At 36.1% G+C, this 24126-nt stretch overlaps 1 protein-coding gene across 2 annotated transcripts; it reads right to left on the bottom strand.

The window, feature by feature from the left end:
* Positions 1-447: 447 nt before the first annotated feature.
* LOC115215155 lies at positions 448-23362 on the bottom strand. Of its 2 annotated transcripts, none has more exons than XM_029784327.2 (4): positions 23134-23362; positions 8390-8506; positions 4389-4477; positions 448-1782 (listed from the first exon to the last, which is right to left on the bottom strand). In XM_029784327.2, the coding sequence occupies exons 1-4, from the start codon at positions 23147-23149 to the stop codon at positions 1372-1374; spliced, it is 633 nt and encodes a 210-aa protein (XP_029640187.1). In that variant the 5' UTR covers positions 23150-23362; the 3' UTR covers positions 448-1371. The 2 variants fall into 2 exon arrangements, with proteins under 2 accessions (XP_029640187.1, XP_036361388.1); XM_036505495.1 differs by lacking the exon at positions 23134-23362 and adding an exon at positions 20210-20382.
* Between the last annotated feature and the right edge of the window lie 764 nt (positions 23363-24126).

The raw sequence follows: 24126 nt of genomic DNA, 5'->3' as shown, positions 1-24126 counted from the left end.
GGCAGATTCTATTGTAAATTCTATAGTGTGTAACATATCTGTCTTAGTAGAGTGTAACATAGTACAGTGTCACATACGTAATGTATTAGTTACAGTGTATGATTGATTAGTTCTTTGTAAAATGAATAAATTAAATGAAATATTGTATTTTAATTAATTACTTTCAATGTAAGTTGGCAGAAATTAATTACAACTTTAACCCTTTAGTGTTTAAACCGGCTATATCCGGCCCAAATATTCTACTCATTTTATGCTCAAACTGGCCAGAACCAGTATCTCACACCCACCCTGCAATGTCATTCTAAAAATAAACAATTACATGTTTCAAATCTTGAAGCTACAAGACAATACCAGATTAATTTTTTTTAATGTAAATGAATAAGGATTACTTCTGACATATTAATTTGAACGCTAAAGGGTTAATTTCTTTTAAATGGAAGAACAGTATGTATTTAGCTTACTGAATCAACAGTAGTATATGACTAGTATTTAGTTTGAGTAGAGCTGCAGTTAGGTGAGTCAATGAAGTGTTAGCCCAAAGTTCAAAGGTTGAGAGTTGATATATTAAAGAATTGGTCCAATACACTACTAAAATCAAGGAGAGCACTGTATAATCGACATGCTTCCACTGTTGAGTTCAAATTTCAGCATAGGGATACATTAGACAAAATGGATTCTACTAGGCTGATTTACTTAATATATACTACACAAATAAAATCTTTAGGGTCACAAACCTTCCCCTACTCCTCAAACCAGTAGTCTACGAGAGTCATAATTTGGTTTTATATTAACCTTGAATTGATAAATGGCAAAAGTGGACTTTGGCAGAATTTCAGCCTAGCACAGTGAAGTACAGAAATAGTTATAGCAAAGTATCTCATGTGATTATACCAGCCATCATCACTGTGCTATTTTTATAATTAACAGTAATAATTAATCTCCATGTAAAAAAAAAATAAAATAAAATAAAATAAAATAAAAAAACAGCTCACTGGTAATTTAAAAGAAAGAAGTATTAAACCATAATATTTCAAATTTGCAGACCAATATTTAAAACAATATTGAAACAATTTCACATATATATATATATATATAAGAGTATCTTTCTTTTAAAACAGTTTTACTTAATTAACCAACAATATTTTTTTAAATGAACTTACAGGAGATAATTATTCACAATGATTTGTTCATTCTTTCAACCCGACTACAAGACATGTTTACACCCAATTTGTTAGTCACACTATTTGCTAGAATTTGGCACAAAATGAGAACAACCAACATTGATAATTGTTATGAAAATGTTTTAGGAGCTAATTTGATATTAATGAATATCATTTCAAAGAGATTATAACAGTAATGGTACAGGATATTTTAAAAAGATTTCACGTCTTTACGGGATTCCATCCTTGGCCTTCTGCGCAAACATGAAATAAACAAACTGCCAATATATTCTCTAGCATTCACTCTTCGGGAGGAACTCATTTTCCGCCGTTTTCCATCTGCTGTTGGCATCAACGATTGATTATTTAATGATAAAGTTCTTAAATAATCAGGGGTAAGCTCATTTAACTTATCCCAGAACTGTACAAATCCATCATCATGTTGGAATACTTGAGGTTTAGATTTTAAGGCTACAGAAAACGCCTGGGAATTATTCTGCAGCATATCCTCTCTGTTGCCACTTAGCAATGACTTATGAATACTAACTAGAGCTCTCTGGCAAGATTCAATAATCAGCTGGATATCCAGACATGCATGCATTGTTTTAATTGAGGTCTCGCTCTGAAAAATATGAAAATATGAAGCATCATAACATGAGAAGTTAGTTTTACAATTCTAATACATATTTCATCCTATAATAATATTATTTCTTTCAATAATTGTGTAAAGACACATAATGATTTTTTTAAAGCTGTTATATGCTAAACAATATGCTAGAAGTATGGTATGAAAACTAAATTGCATGTTCCTAAGTAAGGTACCCAGTCTGTTGAAAAATGAACAGCTTAGACATATTTTTGTGGAGGACTGCAAACAAACAACACCATTTGTAAGAACAGTGAAGGTTTTGTGTATTTGTGTGCAACATGTCAAAATGTAGCAAGAAGTGTGGATATGCTTTCATATTGTACAGCAAGCAAATGCCAACATCTGTATGAATGGTAAGGCTTTTGTTTATATGTGAAAACAAGGGGAAAAAAAGGAACTCACTCAAACACACATACATATGGTACTCTGTCAATTCCAGTTTATCTGATCAATGGAACAGCCTGCTCGTGAAATTAACATGCAAGTGGCTGAGTACTCCACAGACATGTCTACCTTTAATGTAGTTCTCAGGGAGAAATTAATATGACACAGAATGTGACAAGGCCGGTCCTTTGAAATACAGGTACTGTTTATTTTTGACAGCTGAGTGGATTGAAGCAATGTGAAATAAAGTGTCTTGTTCAAGGACACAATGTATCACTGGGAATTGAACTCACAGCCTTACCATCATAAGCCGAATACCTTAACCACTAAGCTAAAGGTCTTCACCATACATATATACATAGTATATTCAAAATTGGAACTGGTAACTTCCACCATTCCTTGTCATGGATTATCATTTGAAACTCCGAATGGACATTACCTATAACTGTATTATTTATTCGATCATGGAAGTATGTAACATACCTATCTTACTTTGATCCTTCCCCCATTTTTGACAAACTGGAATTTACTGGTATCCTTGACTGGGAATATACCCTCATTATTACATCTCTCTGGCTTATCCCTCTCTGATGACGGAATTCTCAGCTTGTAGAATCCTTACTTGATACTATGATCCACATGCTTGCCTAGTCTAGAAACAGCTGTAAGAGACTCTATGTTTATATTCTCTATCTAAAATAAATGTCTTTTTCAAGTGATGCCAAATGTTTGCTTTTTCATTTTTACTTTAGTAGAGGACATCAGCCAATAACATCCATGCAGTGGAAATGAACTACTAACCATGTGGTTCAAGAGCAAACTTCATAACCACATAGACATTACTACATCTACTTTTATAACTATTTTATTTAATTATATTATTTCTTTCTTGTCATTTTATTTACTGTATTTTACTGCAATCAGTTCTTTTATATCATCTATTGTATGTCATTTTAATTTTTTATAAATTATTTTAATACCATCTTTTATTTACCTTTTGTAGCATTGATACGACTCCCTTTCTTTTCTCTTAACCTTTCTTCCCATAAGCAAAGCCTATGGGCTCTGCTTAGGGCGATTTCAAGTAGAAAAGAACTTCTTATCTGCAGTTCACACCACGTATTCTTATCACTCTTTTCTCCTCAAACATCATCTGATGTCCAGCTCACTTGTGCTCAGCGCTACATGCAAGTTAATGTGGCACATTTGTACTCATCTCATTTCTCCCAAACCTGCACAGTCCTTCAACATTCACTGAGTACTGCCATGTAACATTTTTCTCTGTGCACTTGCTTCATGTAGTCTGCTTTTTGCACACAAAATTTTGCTTGCAAAATTAACTTCATTCATTCCTTTAGACAAAGGTTTTAAAATATGCATTTAAATAAAACAAAAAATCTCTTTACCATAAACTTCAATAAATAATGAAATACAAGTTTGAGTTAAGAATGTCAATGAACTTTTCTGATTGAGAAGGAGCTATCACGTCAAGAAGGCTTCTGGTGAGCCTTCTGACAATATAAAAATCTTCTTAGGAAAGAAACATTAATTTTCTTAATGCTTTCTCTTGATCCATAGAAGTATTTGGGCTGAGCAATGCAGCTAACAATAATACACAGAATCTCCAACACTTTCAGCAGTAAACTAAATTTCAATGTTGTCTATTTACATTGGTTTGAGCAAACAAGAGCTACTTTTCTTCTAGCTAGGCATACTACAACTCTTCAACTGGTAGTTTTATAAGAACTAAAACAGCTTCAGTTAGTCTTAACAACTTAATCTATTGGAACAAGTGTTACACACCAGCGGGGTCTCTCTATGTGGTCATTCAGTTGGTAGAAATAGCAGTTGAGTCACCTTCAAATTATATGAAAAAAGGAAGAACACAATATAGAACTAAAATCCGTGTGTATGAAAAACAAACGATATGGTAATTATAACTGGAGACATTTGACGAGGCATTTGCTGGATCAGGACTGACATGAGTCTCAACAATAACAGAAAAACTATTCAGTCTCCATAGTTTGGTTCTTACACTATTTCTAACTGTTTAGATGTTCTGCCACAATAAAAGGAATTTTTTATGAGTGTTTTTTTTTAAAGCTTAATAAACAATATTGAAAGTTAGCATCAGAATAGTTTAAAAAAATAAGAACTGATTCTTTTAGCGTAAAAGGGTGAAAAGAGAATATTACCCAATGGTTGCTTTGATCATTGGGAATCCATTCTGATTCTGGTAAAGGCTGGAATAAATCTTCAAAATCTAGTTTAGATTTATCAGTCACTGGAAGTAAAAATGTACAAGAAAAGTAATTAGTGCACCATAAAATTATTTAAAGCAGAGCAACAAATAATCCTGAAAAGATAAATGAGAGTATGCCATAAGAGTCAGTCATTGGTGGAAGGACAGTCAGATTTTTATTGTCATATTGTTCTGTTCCACATCAAAAATCAAAAGTGCTATATGATTGATTATCACAGATGATTAGATCATTATTATTGCTATCAAGCCATGTATTTGACATGCAGTTTTGCTGCATCTGTCACATGCATATATATCTATATATATAAACGGCAAAATGTCTGTCTGTGTGTGTGTGTATCCTTTATACAAATCCACAATTTTTCAGTTAGAGGATTCGCTCTTTCTATGGTCATTCAAAACCGTCCAAGGGTGGTCGTGCACATCTTTACATTTCCCCAGTCACCCCGCAAAGCCATTAACAAATCAATAGAAGTGACTTTTTTGTGAATTTTCTATCCAAAACCCAATCAAAATGCCCGAAACTTGAAACGCCAATTGAATGCCAGCTAGCTGTATGTGATTGGTCGGAGATTTGGACAGTACTCGTGTGTATGTGCGCATGCATGCAGCTGTATATGCATGCACTAGCACTATGACCCAGCAACGCCAGGTCATAGTGCTAGTATATCTATATATAAGTACTGTACTGCTAAATGAACACCCACTAGATAAAGTTAGAAAACAATCTTTATATATGCACAGTATTATAATGATGTTTTATCTGTCATATTCAAAGTGTGATTACCATATAGATTTGTGTAAAGGTTGAAATTTTTAGGTTAAATATATAGGGTTGATTAATACATCATCATCATCATCATTTAACATCCGTTTTCCATGCTAGCATGGGTTGGATGGTTCGACCGGGTTCTGGGAAGCCATGGAGGCTGCACCAGGCTCCAATCTGATCTGGCAGTGTTTCTACAGCTGGGTGCCCTTTCTAACGCCAACCACTCCATAGATACTAATTTTGAGAGGATGAAATTCATGCCAGAATCCAAAATACTATATCAGTAGTAGAAGCTTAAATGACCTAACTGAATGTTTTTAGAAAATCACTAAAAGTTATGAAGACCTGTTGAGGCAAGTGAGAATAGAATCGAATCGTATCAAATCAAATCGAACCAAATCAAAATAGATGAACATCAATGGAATTTGTATCCTTGTGGTACCAGTGCCGGTGGCACATAAGAAAACCATCCGAACGTGACCGTAGCCAGTACCGCAATGACTGGCCTCCGTGCTGAGGGCACGTAACAAACACCATCCGAGCGTGGCCGTCCGCCAGCCTCGTCTAGCACCTGTGTCGGTGACACATAAGAAAACACCATCCGAGCGTGGCCGTCTGCCAGCTCGTCTGGCACCTGTGTCGGTGGCACATAAAAAACACCATCCGAGCGTGGCCGTCTGCCAGCCTCGTCTGGCACCTGTGTCGGTGGCACATAAAAAACACCATCCGAGCGTGGCCGTCTGCCAGCCTCGTCTGGCACCTGTGTCGGTGGCACATAAAAAACACCATCCGAGCGTGGCCGTCTGCCAGCCTCGTCTGGCACCTGTGTCGGTGGCACATAAAATCACCCACTACACTCTCGGAGTGGTTGGCGTTAGGAAGGGCATCCAGCTGTAGAAACACTGCCACATCTGACTGGCCTGGTGCAGCCTTCGGGCTTCCCAGACCCCAGTTGAACCGTCCAACCCATGCTAGCATGGAAAGCGGACGTTAAACGATGATGATGATGATGATGATGTAACATCTAAACATATCCTACTATGTAACAACAACCATAAATAAATCATATCCATCACACTCAACAGACTACTTCAGTGAAATCAATTTGTCTCATAAATATTGTATATTTATTGTAACAATATGCACATAGCTGATAGCTTCTTGGCTACTGACATATTTTGTATTGATTTCAAAGTTTGGTACAAAGTCAGCAATTTCAGGGGAAAAGATAAGTTGATTACATTGACCCTAGTATTCAACTGGTACTTAATTTATCGACCCCAAAAGGATGAAAGGCAAAGTTGACCTCGGCGGAATTTGAACTCGGAACGTAAAGTCAGGAGAAATACCTCAAAGCATTTTAACTGGTGGGGGTAACAATCCTGCCAGCTCACCACCTTTTTGGCATATTTAATATTAACTGTCTGGTGCATTTCATATCACAACTCTCCAGCCATATTATTTCCATATCCATGATTGGTTAAAATCACATTCACCACAGGTCCAATATTTCAGTGCTGTACTTTTATTTCTAATTCAACACAGCTTCAGGCTTTAAAAACCAAAATGAATAAAAGATGTAGAAACACCCCCACCACTGCCCATGCAAACAAGAATCTATACCAAAAACGTCTTTTTTCTCTCTGAACTGTGAACAATCCATTCACAGATCAGAGGCAGTAATGAAGCCTGCATGTTGCCTTTTTTATGTATGTTTTTTTGTTCATTGTGCATCAAGTTATTCCACTTTATTTTCATATTATCCTTAAATGGTTTACTGATAACATCTAATGGCTGCAAAACATTTATAAGTCCATTAGGAAAAGAAGCCATTTCAGTATATAGTGATCAGAGGCTGTCAATATTTGATGTGCTCAAAACTGATCTCAGATCAGCAAGCCATTTTTTTTGTGGTTCACCAGATCATAAATTTCAAACTTCCCTAATACATTTTCTACATTCACCCTCATCCATCTAACACACGGGTAATAAGTCCTGGAAAATTCTCCTTTGGCAAAGTTTTTCTGTAAAAAACAATTATTGGTTTTAACTTAGTGTGATCAGCCATACAAGTAATCCTACTTTCCTCATGGCCAGTGGTCTTCATCAATACTGTTTTCCTTCTATTTTGGTTTACAATTCAGTTTTTTGACATGCCAAAGGTAATAGGCACTTTGTCCATGTTCCCAATACATGATAACTTGTAGCCTTCCTATTTCCAATTTCTGATTATAAACTGGTGAAACAGTGATAAATTATCACCAAGATCTTCAGGCAACTTTTGCGCAATCTTAGCTCTCTACCAAATTCATATCGGCTCATGAACTGAGTGCATCAGTACTTGCTTTAAAATTTGGAATTCCATTCTTCTTTGCTTTCTTTTCTGCATGGATTTGGAGAGTTGTATGAGTAACTTAATTTCTATTTAGATGAATTGGTTTATCTCCATAAACACATTTTCTTTTTGGTATTGTCTGAAATTTGATTGATATCCAGTCTTTCACTAAGTTCCCTGGAATACAACACAGACATTTGTCTTAGCAACTTTGATAACTTTTAGCTTTAAAGCTAAAGTATATTTTCTGTCCTTTTGGCAGCGAGCTGGCAGAAACATTAGCACGCCAGGCGAAATGCTTAGCAGTATTTCGTCTGCCACTACGTTCTGAGTTCAAATTCCACTGAGATCGACTTTGCCTTTCATCTTTTCAGGGTCGATTAAATAAGTACCAGTTACACACTGGGGTCAATATAATCGACTTAATCTGTTTGTCTGTCCTTGTTTGTCCTCTCAGTGTTTAGCCACTTGGGGGTAGTAAAGAAATAGGTATTTATACACAAAATTTTAACACCTCAGTTATGCAACTATATCCCATGAATATTATAGAAGAACTTAAGTCTGCAAATGAATGTTATGATCTGACTTTGCTTGTTCATTAAAAAACAAAAGAAGCTTTTTTTTCTCTCAGAACTATTAACAAATGTTAAACTATATAAATAAATATAAACACTAACATTTTACTGCAAAGTGAATATTTGGAATTTATAGGTTCCAAGGGCAAAATTTTATATATAAGTGAGCCATGGGCATTGTTTAAAAAAAATTACAGTGGGGCATTACTAAAAGAATTTGCTGATACTTGATACAAGATACCATTACTAACCTGTGTCATTTGAAATACTGGTCAACCTTTGTTTGATTTCCACCAGAACATAGCGCTGAACAGCTTGCAGCACCACACAAGAAACAAATGCTGCACAGTAATCTTCCAGATTTTCAACTAAAAAAAAAGAAGAAACAAAATGAACAGAATCAATAACAATCTAGTTAAAACAAAGCAAAAAAAAAAACAACTGAATATCTGGATAGATCAAACATTTACCATATTGATTAGCTTAGCATTTTGCTACTTCAAGTTTCATATTGTTAGATTATCCCTAGGGTAATCATCGGGTGAGAATGCAGCATCAGAACTGCTAACCAAATGTATGAATGCATACAAACACAGTGTATTCATATGCATATTTATTTATGTGTGTGTGTGTGTGTATCCATGCATACATGACTTACCATTACTAGAATTTCTCATTTATTTATATATTTATTCATTATTGAGCCATTTAACAGGTAAAATGCTTGAAAAATTTATCCATCTATGAGTTGGGTATAGAGCTGTGAAAAGAGCTATTAGGAGAACTGTGCTGGTTTGAGTATGAAGCTATGAGAGAGGAATTCACGGGGCCTCGTAATGAATGGGGCCCCAATTTCCTCTGCCTCTTTGCAGTAAAAGCAGCTGTTTATAAGGCCATTACTGAAAGAACATTCTAAAATTTATCATGTGAACAATGAGCTCTGATTGGCTGAAATGGGGTCTGCACTCATGATAAGCTTGTGATTTACATGCGATCAGAAATGAAGATGAAGTCAACTGCCATATATTTTAGTGGTAACTACTGTTTCAAAGGCATGAGTTGGGGACGAGGCATTTGAAAAACATGGAATTTGATAAAAAATTTTTAATATCTACTACCCCTCCCACACCCATCCATAGTATTTTGAAATAAAGGATACTATTAAATTGGAAAAATCCCTAAATCCCAAAAGAAACAGATAAATTCCAATTTATGTGTGACAGCTGTTCTGAAAGTCCCCCTTAGATAAATAAAACTTTAGAATTGAATACAGAGTAAGTAAAGTTTGACAAGCTTAATGCTGATCTGCTTGTGTTGGTAGGAATCAATTCTAAAACTACCATTTATGAAACCAGAAATCTAACAATATATACAGCTTCAATTATATATTGTTTAATAGGTCATCTATTGTTCTAGTATTGAAGAGTGACTGCCAATGACGATCGTTTTTGGTGCTATTGTTAAGTTGTGGTAAGGGTAGTAGTAGCAGAACATGATGACAAAGGTAATGACAGGTCACTTGTGGTATTTCATCGAAATACCACAAGTATTCAAGGCCATGAGCTGGCAGAAACGTTAGCATGCCGGGCGAAATGCGTAGCTGTATTTCGTCTGCCATTACGTTCTGAGTTCAAATTCCGCCGAGGTCGACTTTGACTTTCATCCTTTCGGGGTCGGTTAAATAAGTACCAGTTATGCACTGGGGGCGATGTAATCGACTTAATCCATTTGTCTGTCCTTGTTTGTCCTCTCTGTATTTATGCTAGTATTGAGAAAAGTGGCTGTGGTTGTTGTTTATGTGTGTGTGTGTGTGTGTGTGTGTATATATATATATATATATATATACTAGCACAACTGATGAACTATTACACTCCACAATGAAGAGCCCTTCACAGTTCAGCTATCCACTTTCTCATTTCATCGAAATACTTATTTCTTTACTACCCACAAGGGGCTAAACACAGAGGGGACAAACAAGGACAGGCAAACGTTAATTATATCGACCCCAGTGTGTAACTGGGGCTTAATTTATCGACCCCGAAAGGATGAAAGGCAAAGTCGACCTGTACATCGAAATACCACAAGTGACCTATCATTACCTTTGTCATCATGTTCTGCTACTACTACCCTTACCACAACTAAGCAATAGCACCAAAAACAATCGGCATTGGTAATCACTCTTCAATACTAGAACAGTTGATGACCTATTAAACAACAGTCTCCAGCTCTTTCCCACAGTCAGGCCACTCAAATTCTCAATAACACTCCAATTAACGAAGAACCACTCTTTTTTTACCCCACCCACTGTCCACTTCAATCTGAATGCATACTTGACAGCTCCTTGATAAATCTGCTAACTGTAAATAAAGTAAAATTATGAACACACGAAACCCTAAAATATGTCGCTATTCTCAATGTGAAAGGCTATGCATATGCAGTGACTGTAGCTTTACCCATTTACCTGGGTGCATAATGCATAATTCATACAAGCAATACTAGCCAACACTAAACCACACACCTTACAACAACATTACCACTACTAAATGCTAAATCACAATTACTTCTACACATATAACCTGGGATCCTACAACCTGTTGCTATTCCCAACACGAATGATCATGTGGGATGTGTGACTGTCTCTTCACTCATCTCCCAGGAACTCGGTGCAAGAGTAAAAGCATGACTTCACATCACCACCAAATCCACAGTAGAAACATTCTTTACAGTGGCAGAGTTGGTCCAGACTTTCATGAAACCCAGAAGTCACCCAGATATCTTTTGTAAAATCAACAGCCACAAACCATATAACTATAACCATATTTAACAGTGCAACCATACCAACTCCAGGCAACAGCCCCTCCCAAAACAGGAAAATTCCTTTTTTTAGCCATGATGAATCTGATAAAAGAAATAAAATGTGCAAAAACAACCTCGTAAAACCATTAAAGATTCTATTTCGAAAGTTGCTAGATCATCATCATCATCATCATCAGCGTTTAACATCCGTTTTCCATGCTAGCATGGGTTGGACGGTTCAACTGGGGTCTGGGAAGCCAGTAGGCTGCGCTAGGCCCAGTCTGATCTGGCAGAGTTTCTACAGCTTGATGCCCTTCCTAACGCCAACCACTCTGTGAGTGTAGTGGGTACTTTTTACGTGCCACCTGCACAGGTGCCAGATGAGGCTGGCAAATGGCCACGATTAGATGGTTGAATTCCCAGAACTATTGAAAGACACAATAGTAACACTTATACAAAAGGCTAAGGTAACGGGGCTGAAACTAAAAATGACAGACCTGTTTTTCTCACATCTCACACATCTAAAATTATCAAACACATTGTCTGAAATAGAATTTGTACATACTTTGTGGAAAACAACGTCGTAAATGATATACAGCATGGTTTTTGGACTGGATGAAGTTGTCTTTCACAAGTATTATGACACCATAACACTATTTTTAATAATCTCTTGAGAGGAAAGGACATTGATTGTATATACCTTGATTTTGTTAAAGCGTTCGACAAGAAAGTTCATGGAATCATCTGTCAAAGTTAAGGGATCTTGGTATCTCAAGAAAACTCAGAGAATGGCTCTTTGACTTCCTACACAGTAGGAGCAAATCTGTTGCTGGAAATAGTTTTCTCCCTACAAATCCACCTGTAATAAGTGGTATGCCTCAAGGAATGGTTCTAGGACTATAGTTATTTTATCATCAACCTATCACAAGTGCACTCATCCAAAATAACAAGTTATGACGATGAAGCAAAAATATCCATGGCTATTTAAACTCCAGAAGTTATTATCACACTCCAAAATGAACTAAACCTCATTTATCAACAGGTGGGTTAAAACCAGATGAAATTTAATACATAAAAATTTGAGGCCCTTCTTTACAGTGGGAATACACACAAATCACAAAATTTGATGCCAGAATGATTCAGAGTGTTAATGACATGGGATTTAGGAGTAATCATTTCAAATTATGCATCTTTTTAATTAGCCACATCACCAAACTGACCACTAAATGCAGATATCTCATAGTATGGATCTAGCAAACCTTTGCAACAAGAGAACTAGTAGTTAGGCTAACTCTATGGAAAACTTGAGTTCTGAGCAGGTTAGATTATTACTCATAGCTTTGGTCTCCCAATTCATCCAAGTTCATTGAAGAAATTGAAGGGTTACAAAGAATGTTTACTAGTAAAATACCTTAACTACTAGGAATAATTGAAAGTGTTATGTCTCTACTCTTTTGAATGCAGAAGAGAAAGATATACTATCATATACATATGGAAAATCCTGTTTCAAACTTCAGCATTAGAGAGAATTTTGATGCACGAACTATTAGAGACTGTCAGATTTCAAATATACCACCTTTGAAATCATGAGTAAAATCACTTTATTGGACCAGTCTGATATTAAGAGGTCCTCAACTGTTCAACTACCTGCCTAAAGTAATCAGAAATATTAAAAGGATTTTAATTACATTTCGAGCCTACGCTCTTCTACAGAAAGGGGCACAAAAACAAGGAGAGAAAAAAATCTGTGTAGTGGCTAATGATACACTCACATTTTAAAAAAACATTGTCTAATGACAATGTAATAGGTATGTACTATAAGTACTCAGGTTAGTTTACTACTAAAATCCCAGCTTGAACAGCAGCTGAAACAAAGGTGTTGTTGGAGTTACCTATCAAAAATGGCTATTAGTGGTTCATTGTTGAGCTGGTAGATATATATTAGAAAGTGAGGTGGACAAGTAAAATATGTGGTATCACTCTAGAGCCTGTAATTTATAATTCCAGACAGTGGCAGCTCATCATCATCATCGTTTAACGTCCGCTTTCCATGCTAGCATGGGTTGGACGATTTTGACTAAGGGCTGGCGAACCAGATGGCTGCACCAGGCTTCAATCTTGATTTGGCAGAGTTTTTACAGCTGGATGCCCTTCCTAACACCAACCACTCCGAGAGTGTAGTGGGTGCTTTTTACGTGCCACCAGCAGGCGGTACTGGAAACAACCTCGCTTGAATCTTTTTACACATGCCACCAGCACAGGTGCCAGTAAGCTCATAGATAAAATTAGTGGGGGTGCTGCTTCAGAAAATTTTTATTAGCTGTTGTTTTAATATTGTGTAAAAGGAAACAAACATATAAAAAGAAAATTTATACATAAACTTGATTGGTTCGTGTTTTAGCCACTGCTGTGCAGTGTGTTTAATTTGTTCACTGAACACTGCCACGAATTCCCCCTCGTTTTTCAGTTAGGAACTAGCAGAAAACCGTCTGTTAGTGCTTTTAATGCACACTGATGAATGTCGAGATAGTTATATTAGTTATAAATTTAGACGGAGGTGGTGGTGGTGGTGGTGGTGGAGACAGTGATGACCGGATAGTTAAAAGTGTATCTTTTGTAATTGAACCAAGTTTTTAATATCACCTATCACTTAACGCATGTGCACAGAAGTGTAATTCCATGAAATATTCATGTTTATTTACTTGGCAGATATATGCAATTTCAAATTCCATTAAAGGTTGCATCATATGGGATATTTTTTTCCTGTATTGGGGGAAAATGGAAAAATAAGAGTGAATATTAATTTTATGAGTGCTGTGTATTAAATTGTGCATAAAGTATATAAAGTGTATATATAAAGTGCATTAAGTAATCATCAGATTCCAATTTGTTTCACTTTCCAATGAATAGCAGACAAGCACTATCTTTCCATATAGACACAACACAGGCTACAATTTCAGGTTTTTTGGATAAAACTTGCAGAAATAACAAATCGGTTTGCCATTAATTCCATGAAATATTCATGAGACCCACTAGTTCAGGATTATTTTAAGCAAAGATTAGTAAATTATCTGTTGTCAGATAATAACTCTTCCAATGCGCAAAATGCTTTAGTTTTATTTCTGCTACAATGGATAGGAAATGAACAGAATAATATAACCAGGAGATATACTGAGATAACAAGCTACCTTTGGGTCTAACGTTTCTTATGTATTTGAATACAAAGTTCTGCTAGGACTTTCGAATAATCAGTCTAAAACTGATCATCAAAAGACTCATTAATTAAATATGATGTTGTCTTTCCTCCCTCAGACCTTCATTATTTGGGTCAATTTCATTATTAAAAATGAAAAGAAACTATAGAGATATTCGTATTCTAATGATATTGACTAAGAAGTAATCTGAAATACTTAGATTGGTATTCAGCATTCTGTAAATTCACTGAAGGAGAAGTAGCATGTGCCTGGTCTCACGATTACTTACTATCACAAATTCTGATGACACAATTGACTTTCGATTCACTTTTGACAAAAAGAAAAAAAATCTAATTCATACAATATCATTATAATAAATGTTTCTTGTGAAAGCAACCATGTTCGAGTGAGATTAGGTATTTCAGGGCATGTTATTGTAATAACTTCCTAAAGAAGAAATATTTACATTTCCTTGCTGCTGAAAGAAAAGTAAAATAAAACAGCATGATTACAGTAAAAAGCGTAACAATTGCATCTCCATTCTCCCTTTTTCTGTTGTACTCTTTTCATCGTTCACACCACACATACTTTCACTTTTTCATGACGGTAAATTGCATGCTAACGGTTTCAAAATGTTTCATTGATGATAACTTGGATCTTTTCGGTTTGAACGGCAGGTTTTAACATAATTTCTAGGTAACTAAAAAATTTTAAACTTCGTATAGTGGTAGAATGTGTTTATAAAACATCTTTTTCTCTTGGCTTTATTGAGAAAATTCTATCGTTTGTAAGATATTTGTTGTTTTTCTTCAATTTCTGCAATTTCAACTAATCAATGACGTCTATTGAGGTAAAAAACATTCTGTGCCGTATGAATATGTCCCTTCTTTAAGAAACAGATTGTGTTTATTTACATTTGTGAAGAAAAAAAAGATACCCTTCCCCCCACCCCTAACCCTAAAACAGATTGAAATTCAATAGATCGATACTAGGGTCATAATTATGGGTGACAATTTCATATGACACCGCTAGAAAAAACTGCCGTTCAAACCGAAAAGATCCAAATATTCAGCTTTGCTTCATATATTTTAGTGTACTGCCAATTAAATTTTTTTTCCATACCTGTGTCATTCACTTGTCTTCACATGACTGAACCAAGGTAATTTTTTAAAGCTCTAACCAGCACGTATTATTGTATCTATATATATATTCATATACCCCGAGCTTAACTTTTGTCTCACACACTACTAACACATTTAATTCACCAATGTTACTATTGGTTTCACGGAGATAACAACTTTACAAAATTGAATAAATTAGTTACTGTGAAGAAGAGAAGTCGAACGATTTTGGGGCAGGAAACATTATCAGAAAAATATCTTCTGATAATGTTGAATAAATGGATTCAATCGACATTTTAGGAATAAGGAAAGAGAAAGGGTTACTAGACGAAACAGATGTTAACAAGAAGATAACGATCAAAATGATGAGATAATCAGCACGAAATTTGGAAGAGAGAAGGGTTAAATTATATATGAGCCGGGTATGCAGTGAAGGAAGAAGAGAAAGAGAAAGAAACAGCATATTGGTTGCTGTATTGTCTGTAGTGTAGCGTGGTGTGGAGGAAATATCGGTTTCAAATTTTGGTACAGGGCCTGCAACTTCAGGGAGGTGAGGATGATTACATCGTCCACAGTTTTCAACTAGTACTTATTCTATCGAATCGGAAAGGATGAAAGGCAAAATCTACCCCGGTGGAATTTGAATTCAGTTCGTAAACACGGACGAAATACAGCTTAGCATTTTGCCCCGCGTGTTAACGATTCCACCACCTCGCCGTCTTAGTGTGAAGAAAAATATTGGTTTCAAAATTTGGTACAAGGCTAGTAATTTTGGGGTAGGAGCCAAGGTGATTAAACCGAGCCCAATGCTCAACTGGTACTTATTTTATCGACCCCGAAAGGAACAAAGGCAAAGTCAACTTCGGCAGAATTTGAACTCAGGACGCAAAGAGGGACGAAGTGTCGCTAAATAGTTTGCCTGGAGCACTAACAATCCTGCCAAAACCGATTTTAAGGCTTGCTGTTTCGGATCTTTTCAATAAAAGATATTTTATGTAACACATTCTACCAGTATACGAAGTTTAAAAGTGTTTAGTTATAAATAACTATTTTTTTAATGTGCCGGTCAAAGTGAAAAGATCCACTGTTTCTTTTCTTTTTTTTTTTTTTCGCAAAACATTTCTCCATTTTTTCTTTTCAAGAAATATCATTGAAACTGGACTAACTGAACTGTTGTCGGTCGCCTTTAGTTGAGTGCTGTCTGTTTCACTGAAACATATCGCTACATATCAATTCTCACCTTCTTTCCCCTTGAACCTTAGATCAGCACCTTGTCATCTCCTTCGCTAACCCCTGGCTGACTCTTTGAATTTGCAGGTAACTGAGTTTATTCATAGCAAGTCATGGGGATGTTGTTAGTCTTCAGTCGGGTGATCTTTCCCGTTGAGCATATGTAATAACCAGTTCCAGATTCATTTCAAGGAAGTAACACTAAATTTTTTGATTAAAAAAGTGAAGAGATCGCTCTAACAGACGATAGTGATGATGAAGCTAACATAAGCCAACAAGACATACTTTGTCAAACAGATTTGGCTCACGAAAATGCTTGTTTTCCCCAGCTAAATCCTGAATTTAACAAAGTTTTAAATAAGGTAAGAAAAATTTCAAAACTTTTCCGTAAATCTCCTACAAAAAATGAAATTTTGCAAGGTTTTGTACGAGCGAACTTTGGTAACAGAGAATATAAACTTATACTGGATTGCAGAACACGGTGGAATAGCACATTCCATATGATTGAGAGATTTCTGAAATTGAAAAGCTGCATTCCAAATGCTCTACGAGCAGAACTTTCTACAGATACCGTCGATGAGGAAGAATGGAAATCTCTCAATTTACTATATGAAATTCTGCATTCAGTAGAAATTATTTTGAAGGCTATTTGCGCTGATGATACGGGTTTACTGAAAGCGGAATATTCTACAGAATTTTTATTGAATAAACTTAATATCGTCGGCAACCCTTTGGCTCTAAATCTTCGTGAAAGACTTATGCATAGATATAATAAGAGAAGAAATGTCGAAACCCCGACTCTCTTGAGGTATTTACATAACCCAAGGAAATTTAAAGGTGAGTCAATTTCTGGACTTTTTCTATTTTTTAACGAAACAACATTTAAGGAAGTATGCTGACCAAACATATAGGAGATTATTTCCTGAACATTACGCTGAGAACACAACAGAATTATACAAAGAAAATGAAATAGGAGGGAACCTAAAAACAAATGTTACTGTTGTCCCATCTACTTATGAAGGCAATGGACTCATTCGTGAATACAGAAGCGCAATGAAGAAAATGAATGAAGAGCCCAAGATGGTAACAGATGGATTTGAAATCTCTAAAGAATTCGGGTACTATTTAAGAAGAGTGATCCCGGTAGTCAAAATGTTCGGTGACTTGGAATTGCACTTTGGGACCGGTTATGAGTGTAGAAATAGAGATGAAGAAACAAGTGCCATATCTCCAGCGAGACCAACTGAAGGCGCTGGAGAAAAGGAAGCTTCTAACAAGACACGGCGCAATTTTTTTATTTCCTCTAAGGCGGCGAGCTGGCAGAAACGTTAGCACGCCGGGCGAAATGCTTTGTGGTATTTCGTCTGCCGCTGCGTTCTGAGTTCAAATTCCACCGAGATCGACTTTGCCTTTCATCCTTTCGGGGTCGATTAAATAAGTACCAGTTACGCACTGGGGTCGATATGATCGACTTAATCTCTTTGTCCTTGTTTGTCCTCTCTGTGTTTAGCCCCTTGTGGGTAGTAAAGAAATAGGTATTTCGTCCGTCTTTATGTTCTGAGTTCAAATTCCGCCGAGGTCGACTTTGCCTTTCATCGTTTAGGGGTCGATAAATTAAGTACCAGTTCCCAGAGTATATAGAACATAGGAGGAAATACTAATAAGGTATGTATACTAAAATCGTGAAGTGTGTTACGTAATAACAGGCTAATCAGATATGAGATAATAACAATTCAAAGTAAATAACTCTGAAAAGGGCTTTTGTGCGTTCCCAGAGAATATTACCCTCAGGAGCGCTAGTGTTGGTGTATTCGTGAGAAAGTCACTAACTGAAATAAGTGGATCTATTGTTTAGGAAAATACTTTTTACTTGTTTAAGGGTTGTACTGGATAAATTGCGAAAATAACTCTAACAGTTCAACTACTAAGAAATAACATTATTTACATTTGACGAATATTTGTCCTCATTTTGTTTGTTGATAACAACAAACAAGATGATAAGTATTAGGCTCACAAAGAATAAGTCCTGGGATCAATTTCTTCAAACACCCACAGACAGAATTTCCCACATATGTAGTATATATATATGGAGTGATAATAAATCTACAGATGGAGAAGGACATACTACTACCATGTTCTTAATGATGGAATTAACCTCTCTGTCTATATATCTACCCTCTTTGTAATGTTGGGAAATGAAATAAGTATAAAAATGTACATTGTCCATTTAATTAAAAAATTCTATATGTGGCTGAAGATTGCTCGACATTTTAAAACTGATGTAATACAGTGTTTAATAAAATGAAGTAGCATGAAACGATTGTACTACACTAGCTTGGATATCCTTGTTGCTTATTTTGATTATAATCACCCCATTTAATTTATATGGATAATACTATACCAAATTCTGGTGCCTTTAACTTAAGGACCATATTCATCTGAATCTAAATTTGGAGTAAGATTTACCAGGATCAAATTTTAGTCTGATAAACGAAGGAAATAATTGAAAATAAAATATCTCGAGCCTACAAGTTCATGATGTTGAACTTATCCAGATTTTTAAAGCGTTTAAGGCCGAAGAACAAGTCTCTCTCTTACCAGACTGTTGCTGAGTGCCACTGGTACTAATTTTCAACAGACTGTCCTGGAACAACGTGACATGAGGTATTTCGCTCAAACACACATCACACCGCGTTATGTTCACGGAGGGTGGAGAATCAAAACCATGACTGGCAGATCTTGACTTCAACACAACGATCATTAAGTCAGGCGTCTTCACTAAATTATGAGCGCAATGAAGTCAAATTAAAAGGAACAATTCTTTTATTCTTTTACTTGTTTCAGTCATTTGACTGCGGCCATGGAAGAGAACTGCTTTAAAGGATTTTAGTCGAAGACATTGATCCCAGGACTTATTCTTTGCGAGCCTAATACTTATTGCATCTGTTTTGCTGAACCGCTAGGTTACGGGGACATAAACATACCAGCATCGGTTATCAAGCGATGGTTGGTGGGGACAAACACAGATACACACATATAAACACACACACGCACACACATATACGACGGGCTTCTTTCAGTTTCCGCCTATCAAATCCACTCACAAGTCTTTACTCGGCCCGAAGCTATAGTAGAAGACACTTGCCCAAGGTTCCACGCAGTGGGACTGAACCTGGAATATGTGGTTGGGAAGCAAGCTTCTTACCACACAGCCACGACTGAACGTTAATTTATTCAATGAATGTTATTTTTAACTACCATAACTATTAATATTTGTTTATTTCTAACGAAGTCTAACATGTTTGAGCAGTTAGTCATATGCACGGCACCATGAAAGTGAAAGTAGTTACTTCAAAGGTTTACAAAATGAAACTATTTAGTATTGAAAGGAAAATAATGAACTGACATTGTCAATTTGAAAGGTTTACTACGTTCTTAATTAACGAGCGCAACATGGCTATTAATTATCAAAAGCATATCGAATGTTAATACACGAGAGAACGATTAACAGCAAATACACGCGACATAATTACTTTCCTGTAAAATTTTGCTCTTGATAGAATGTGTTAGCATTTTAGTGTTTGAAGATAGAAAATAGGTATATACGAAGAAATAATTATCTTATCAAAATAAATTCTGTTTGTTACAATTTGCAATAATTCAGTGAAAGGAATATATTTTACACAAGAAAAACAAAAAACAAAGGGGGGGGGGAACATCAATGCAATACCAAGTGCCTCAATTGGTCGCACATCACAAAGGTTCAACGGTACCTGCTGAAGCATGGCAAAACGCTTGCAGCATTGCGATGGTGAAGCTTGGGCGTTGGAACAGCCAAGCACCTTCACGGCCATCTCCTGACACCTCGGTCAGACGAGCTGTCAACGATGAACTTCGCCTTTAACGGCCCAGCCGCTCCAAATGTCTCAAACACCACAGCTTGGAAGAGATAGTTCAGTGACAAGTCCCGATATTTCAGGATTTTGTTCCGTTCGGCTACGGAATTAGTGACGTTCCCATTTACCACAGCATCCAGGATGTGGGAAGGAGCAAACGAGTCAAAGACTGTGACGTCCCAGATGAGACACCTACCTCTTACTCAGGGACAGACTACCTGGTCTTTTCCTATCACTTCTGGATAATCCTGCCAGCTCCAGAACTGACGGGATATTAATCTGAGCCAAAGCACGCTTAATGAGTAAGTTTAGCACGGTGAGACGAGCGAAATGACAAACATTTAGGCGGCAAGATAACCGTGAAGACCTGTGAAGTTGAGGGGCTTACCGCAGCGACATTTCAGTCCCCTACAGACGTCGGCTCCCACTGCCATAGAGATGTGGAGCTCATCTACAGTGAGTAGACCCCCAATACTGGCCACAGGTAGGGCATCAATCCAGTCTTCCGAGAATTTTGCACTAGCAGAAAGTAGGTGACACTTTGAAAATTGATCAGGTTGATCAAGGAGAGAATTGAAAGTGACACTTAAGTGTACATTGTTCCATACTCTCTGCTTCTGTCTATCCTCAACTGTAACAGGGACTGAAAAAAAACCCCCCAGCTCTCTCTACTGTAATAGAGCTTCATCCATCTCCCTAGTCTGTGTTGGATAGGAGAGAATGTTGCCTACTAGAGGAGAGCAAGCATAGATGGAGGAAAGAATACGGGGAAAAGATAGAGAGGAGCACTTGCGCAAACCAAGACCACCAAACCGTTTGGGCAAAGCAACCTGGTCACGAGGCTCTGGATAGAATCTTACATTGACCAAAACCAAGCATCGAGTTTCATGAAGATTAGGTCGTCAAAGCATGGGAGAGGCGACGAGAATCTGGGAGGGACAAACTCTGCACTTGATTGCATCGATTTTACTTTTTACCTTCGAAAATATTATTATTATTATTATTATTATATTATTATTATTATTATTCAAAACAAAACTATTCTGACAAAGAAATACATGCGCTTTCATGGGGCCTTGAAACGATTCTGTCAGTTATAAAGTTGCATCAAATAGAGTTAGTACTAGTATTAAAAAGCACATTAATGATAGATCTAAATACCATTTAAGTTTTAAAAAATAATTAAATAATTATCTGGGTGTTGGCTTCCAATAAATAGTAACAATAAAGTCCTAAATGTAGCAACCCATCAAACAAAATATCAAGGTTGAAATCGTAAAAAATTGTTTTAGGAAATACAAGTGAAATATATCAAAATGGATATCTGGATGAAAATAATGATGCAAACGTTAAGTGTTGTTAATTGACTCTTAGAAATTTAAAATGAAAACAGATAACAAGAAACAAAAATTAAAAAAAAACTTCCAAGACAAGAACGACGGTGATTCTGAAATATTACAATCAAATATATATTTAACGAGTTCTAAAGATTATCAAATCATACGAATAAATAAACCAATACGTTGAAATAAAATTTTCAAACAAGAATTGTGTATCATATCGAAATATTCTTGAATTCTTCGCTAATTATGGCAGATAAATTATGAATTTTATAAAAATAGAGCATTAATAATATTTTTATTTGAAATAAATTCCAGATGTTAAAATGTCATTTTGTAGCTAAAACAATTGGTGTCTTTGCAAAGGAAAATAACGCCACAATGCCGAGCAATTAATTACAAATATAAATGTCCATTTAGTTAATATCATTTTATCACAACAATAATATTTTGTAGAACACATATTGTATGTCACTGTTTGTTACAGCAGTCTAAATGTTTTGATGCTGAGATGTCATTTAGTTGACAAGTAGTAGTAAGGCTGGTTAAACATGAAGGCTGCAAGCCTTCCGAGACCACCCTTAATTGTTATTATTATTATTTTCTTTCTTTTTTTGTGGGGTGGGGCTTTAAATTTCATAGCGATAAAACCGTGTCGTGTTTTCCCTATTTATACAACTATATATACTTGACAATTTAACTTTTTCATAGATCGAGGAATAAAGACAGTGGTAGTCTTATTGTTATTTCATGACAATATAGAAAACGAACAATCTATAAAGTAATTGACACATTAATTGGTGGCATTACGAAACACTTAATTAATGCTACTAGTTTTTGTATTTCTAAATGTGTAGAAGTAATTATTCAATACTGTCGTAGGCCAAATCTGAAGAAAGGCAACTGCTATGATGCTACCTGGGTAGAATCAGTCAGTGAAAATCAATGTTTTCAGTCAATGACTGAAAATACAATTAATTACTGTCATTAAACCGTAGTCTTGATCTGATTAAGCAAACCTATGATCAAATATATTTCAACCATAACATTTTAAGAGAATTTAAATCAACATTTTTTTAAGTGTCCTTCCCGTTTTTAAGAGAGTGGGATGTTTTCAGAGGAAATTTAATTGTTATTTCTAGCAAATTGAGCAACCACGTAGAGGCTCCCTGCTTGGCTCGAGATAATTAATTGTTTGTATCGGAAATATTTGGATCGCTTGAAATCTATGATTGCCATGGCAACAGTTAAGACTACTACTACACTGACTTGCAAGATATGTGATAAAAACATTCGAAAAACTATTTCCAATATTTATTCCTTTAAAAAAAAATGAAAGGAAGGAAAAATATAAAACAGCAGAAGAAGAAACATGAAGATAAGGAATGGTGCTTGAAAAATATATAAGTGGATCTTACCAGCTTCCAGTTCCATGTCGCTATTTGGGGAAAGCTACGGATAAGACGATGTGTAAAGATACTGTACTGGACTTGATGTGTTGTGTGACAATGAGAACGGATGACAGTGAGCCAATTAGAATAAGAAAGCAATCACAAGAAATTCTTGACAAACGGCTTGTAGAGAAAGTGAATGAGGATGGGGTGTGCGCATCTGCTGTGGGGGAAGCATGGTTGTAGCAGACTAATGTGAATTGTCTCCCTTCGCATTATTATAGCATCTGCAGCTGTTAAGATGTCTATCTGCTTAGGCAATCGCCATCCCTTTCTTTCTGGGAAAAACAATACACAAATGACAGTCATTCCTTTCTCTGAGCTGTAAATTGCGATATTTGGCGCTTTTGCCAATAATAGGTGTGAGCATAGCTGTGTGGTTAAATAGTTCACTTCACACACCTGTTCTTTTGAATTCAGTCCCACTGTGTCAGTACCTTGGGTGTCTCCTGCCATAACCTCAGGTTGGCCAAAGTCTTGTAAGGGAAATTTAGAGGTCAGAAATTACGTGGAAGCCTGCCAGAGAGACTGCTCCTGTTCTAGAGTGGTCAACTTAATGCATCAACCAGTTAGACACCACCAGTGCCTTCAGCAGAGACCAGTAATTGTGAGTATTCAGCCTAGACTGATTAAAGAAGCAATGTCCCCTTTCCCTCAAACTAAACCATTTTAAAGAAATGTTTGAAATAAAATGCGAAATGATATTTTTTTTAATATTTCAATTAGAATTCTGTGAATCAACTAAATATTTACTGATAGATTCAAATATTTTCAATGGTATGTTGAAATAATATTGGTTTCAAATTTTGGCACAAGGCCAGCAAGTTCTTGGGAGAGGTTAAGCCAATTACATCAACCCTAGCATTCAACTGGTACTTATTTTATCAACTTTGAAAAGATGAAGGGCAAAGTTGACCTGGGCAGAATTTGAACTCAGATTGAAAAGACAGATTAAATGTC

The sequence above is a fragment of the Octopus sinensis genome, linkage group LG8, assembly GCF_006345805.1.
Source record: "Octopus sinensis linkage group LG8, ASM634580v1, whole genome shotgun sequence".
NCBI lineage: Eukaryota > Metazoa > Mollusca > Cephalopoda > Octopoda > Octopodidae > Octopus > Octopus sinensis.
Note: the sequence above shows the minus strand (reverse complement) of the source record. Positions and strands in the feature narration are given on the sequence as shown.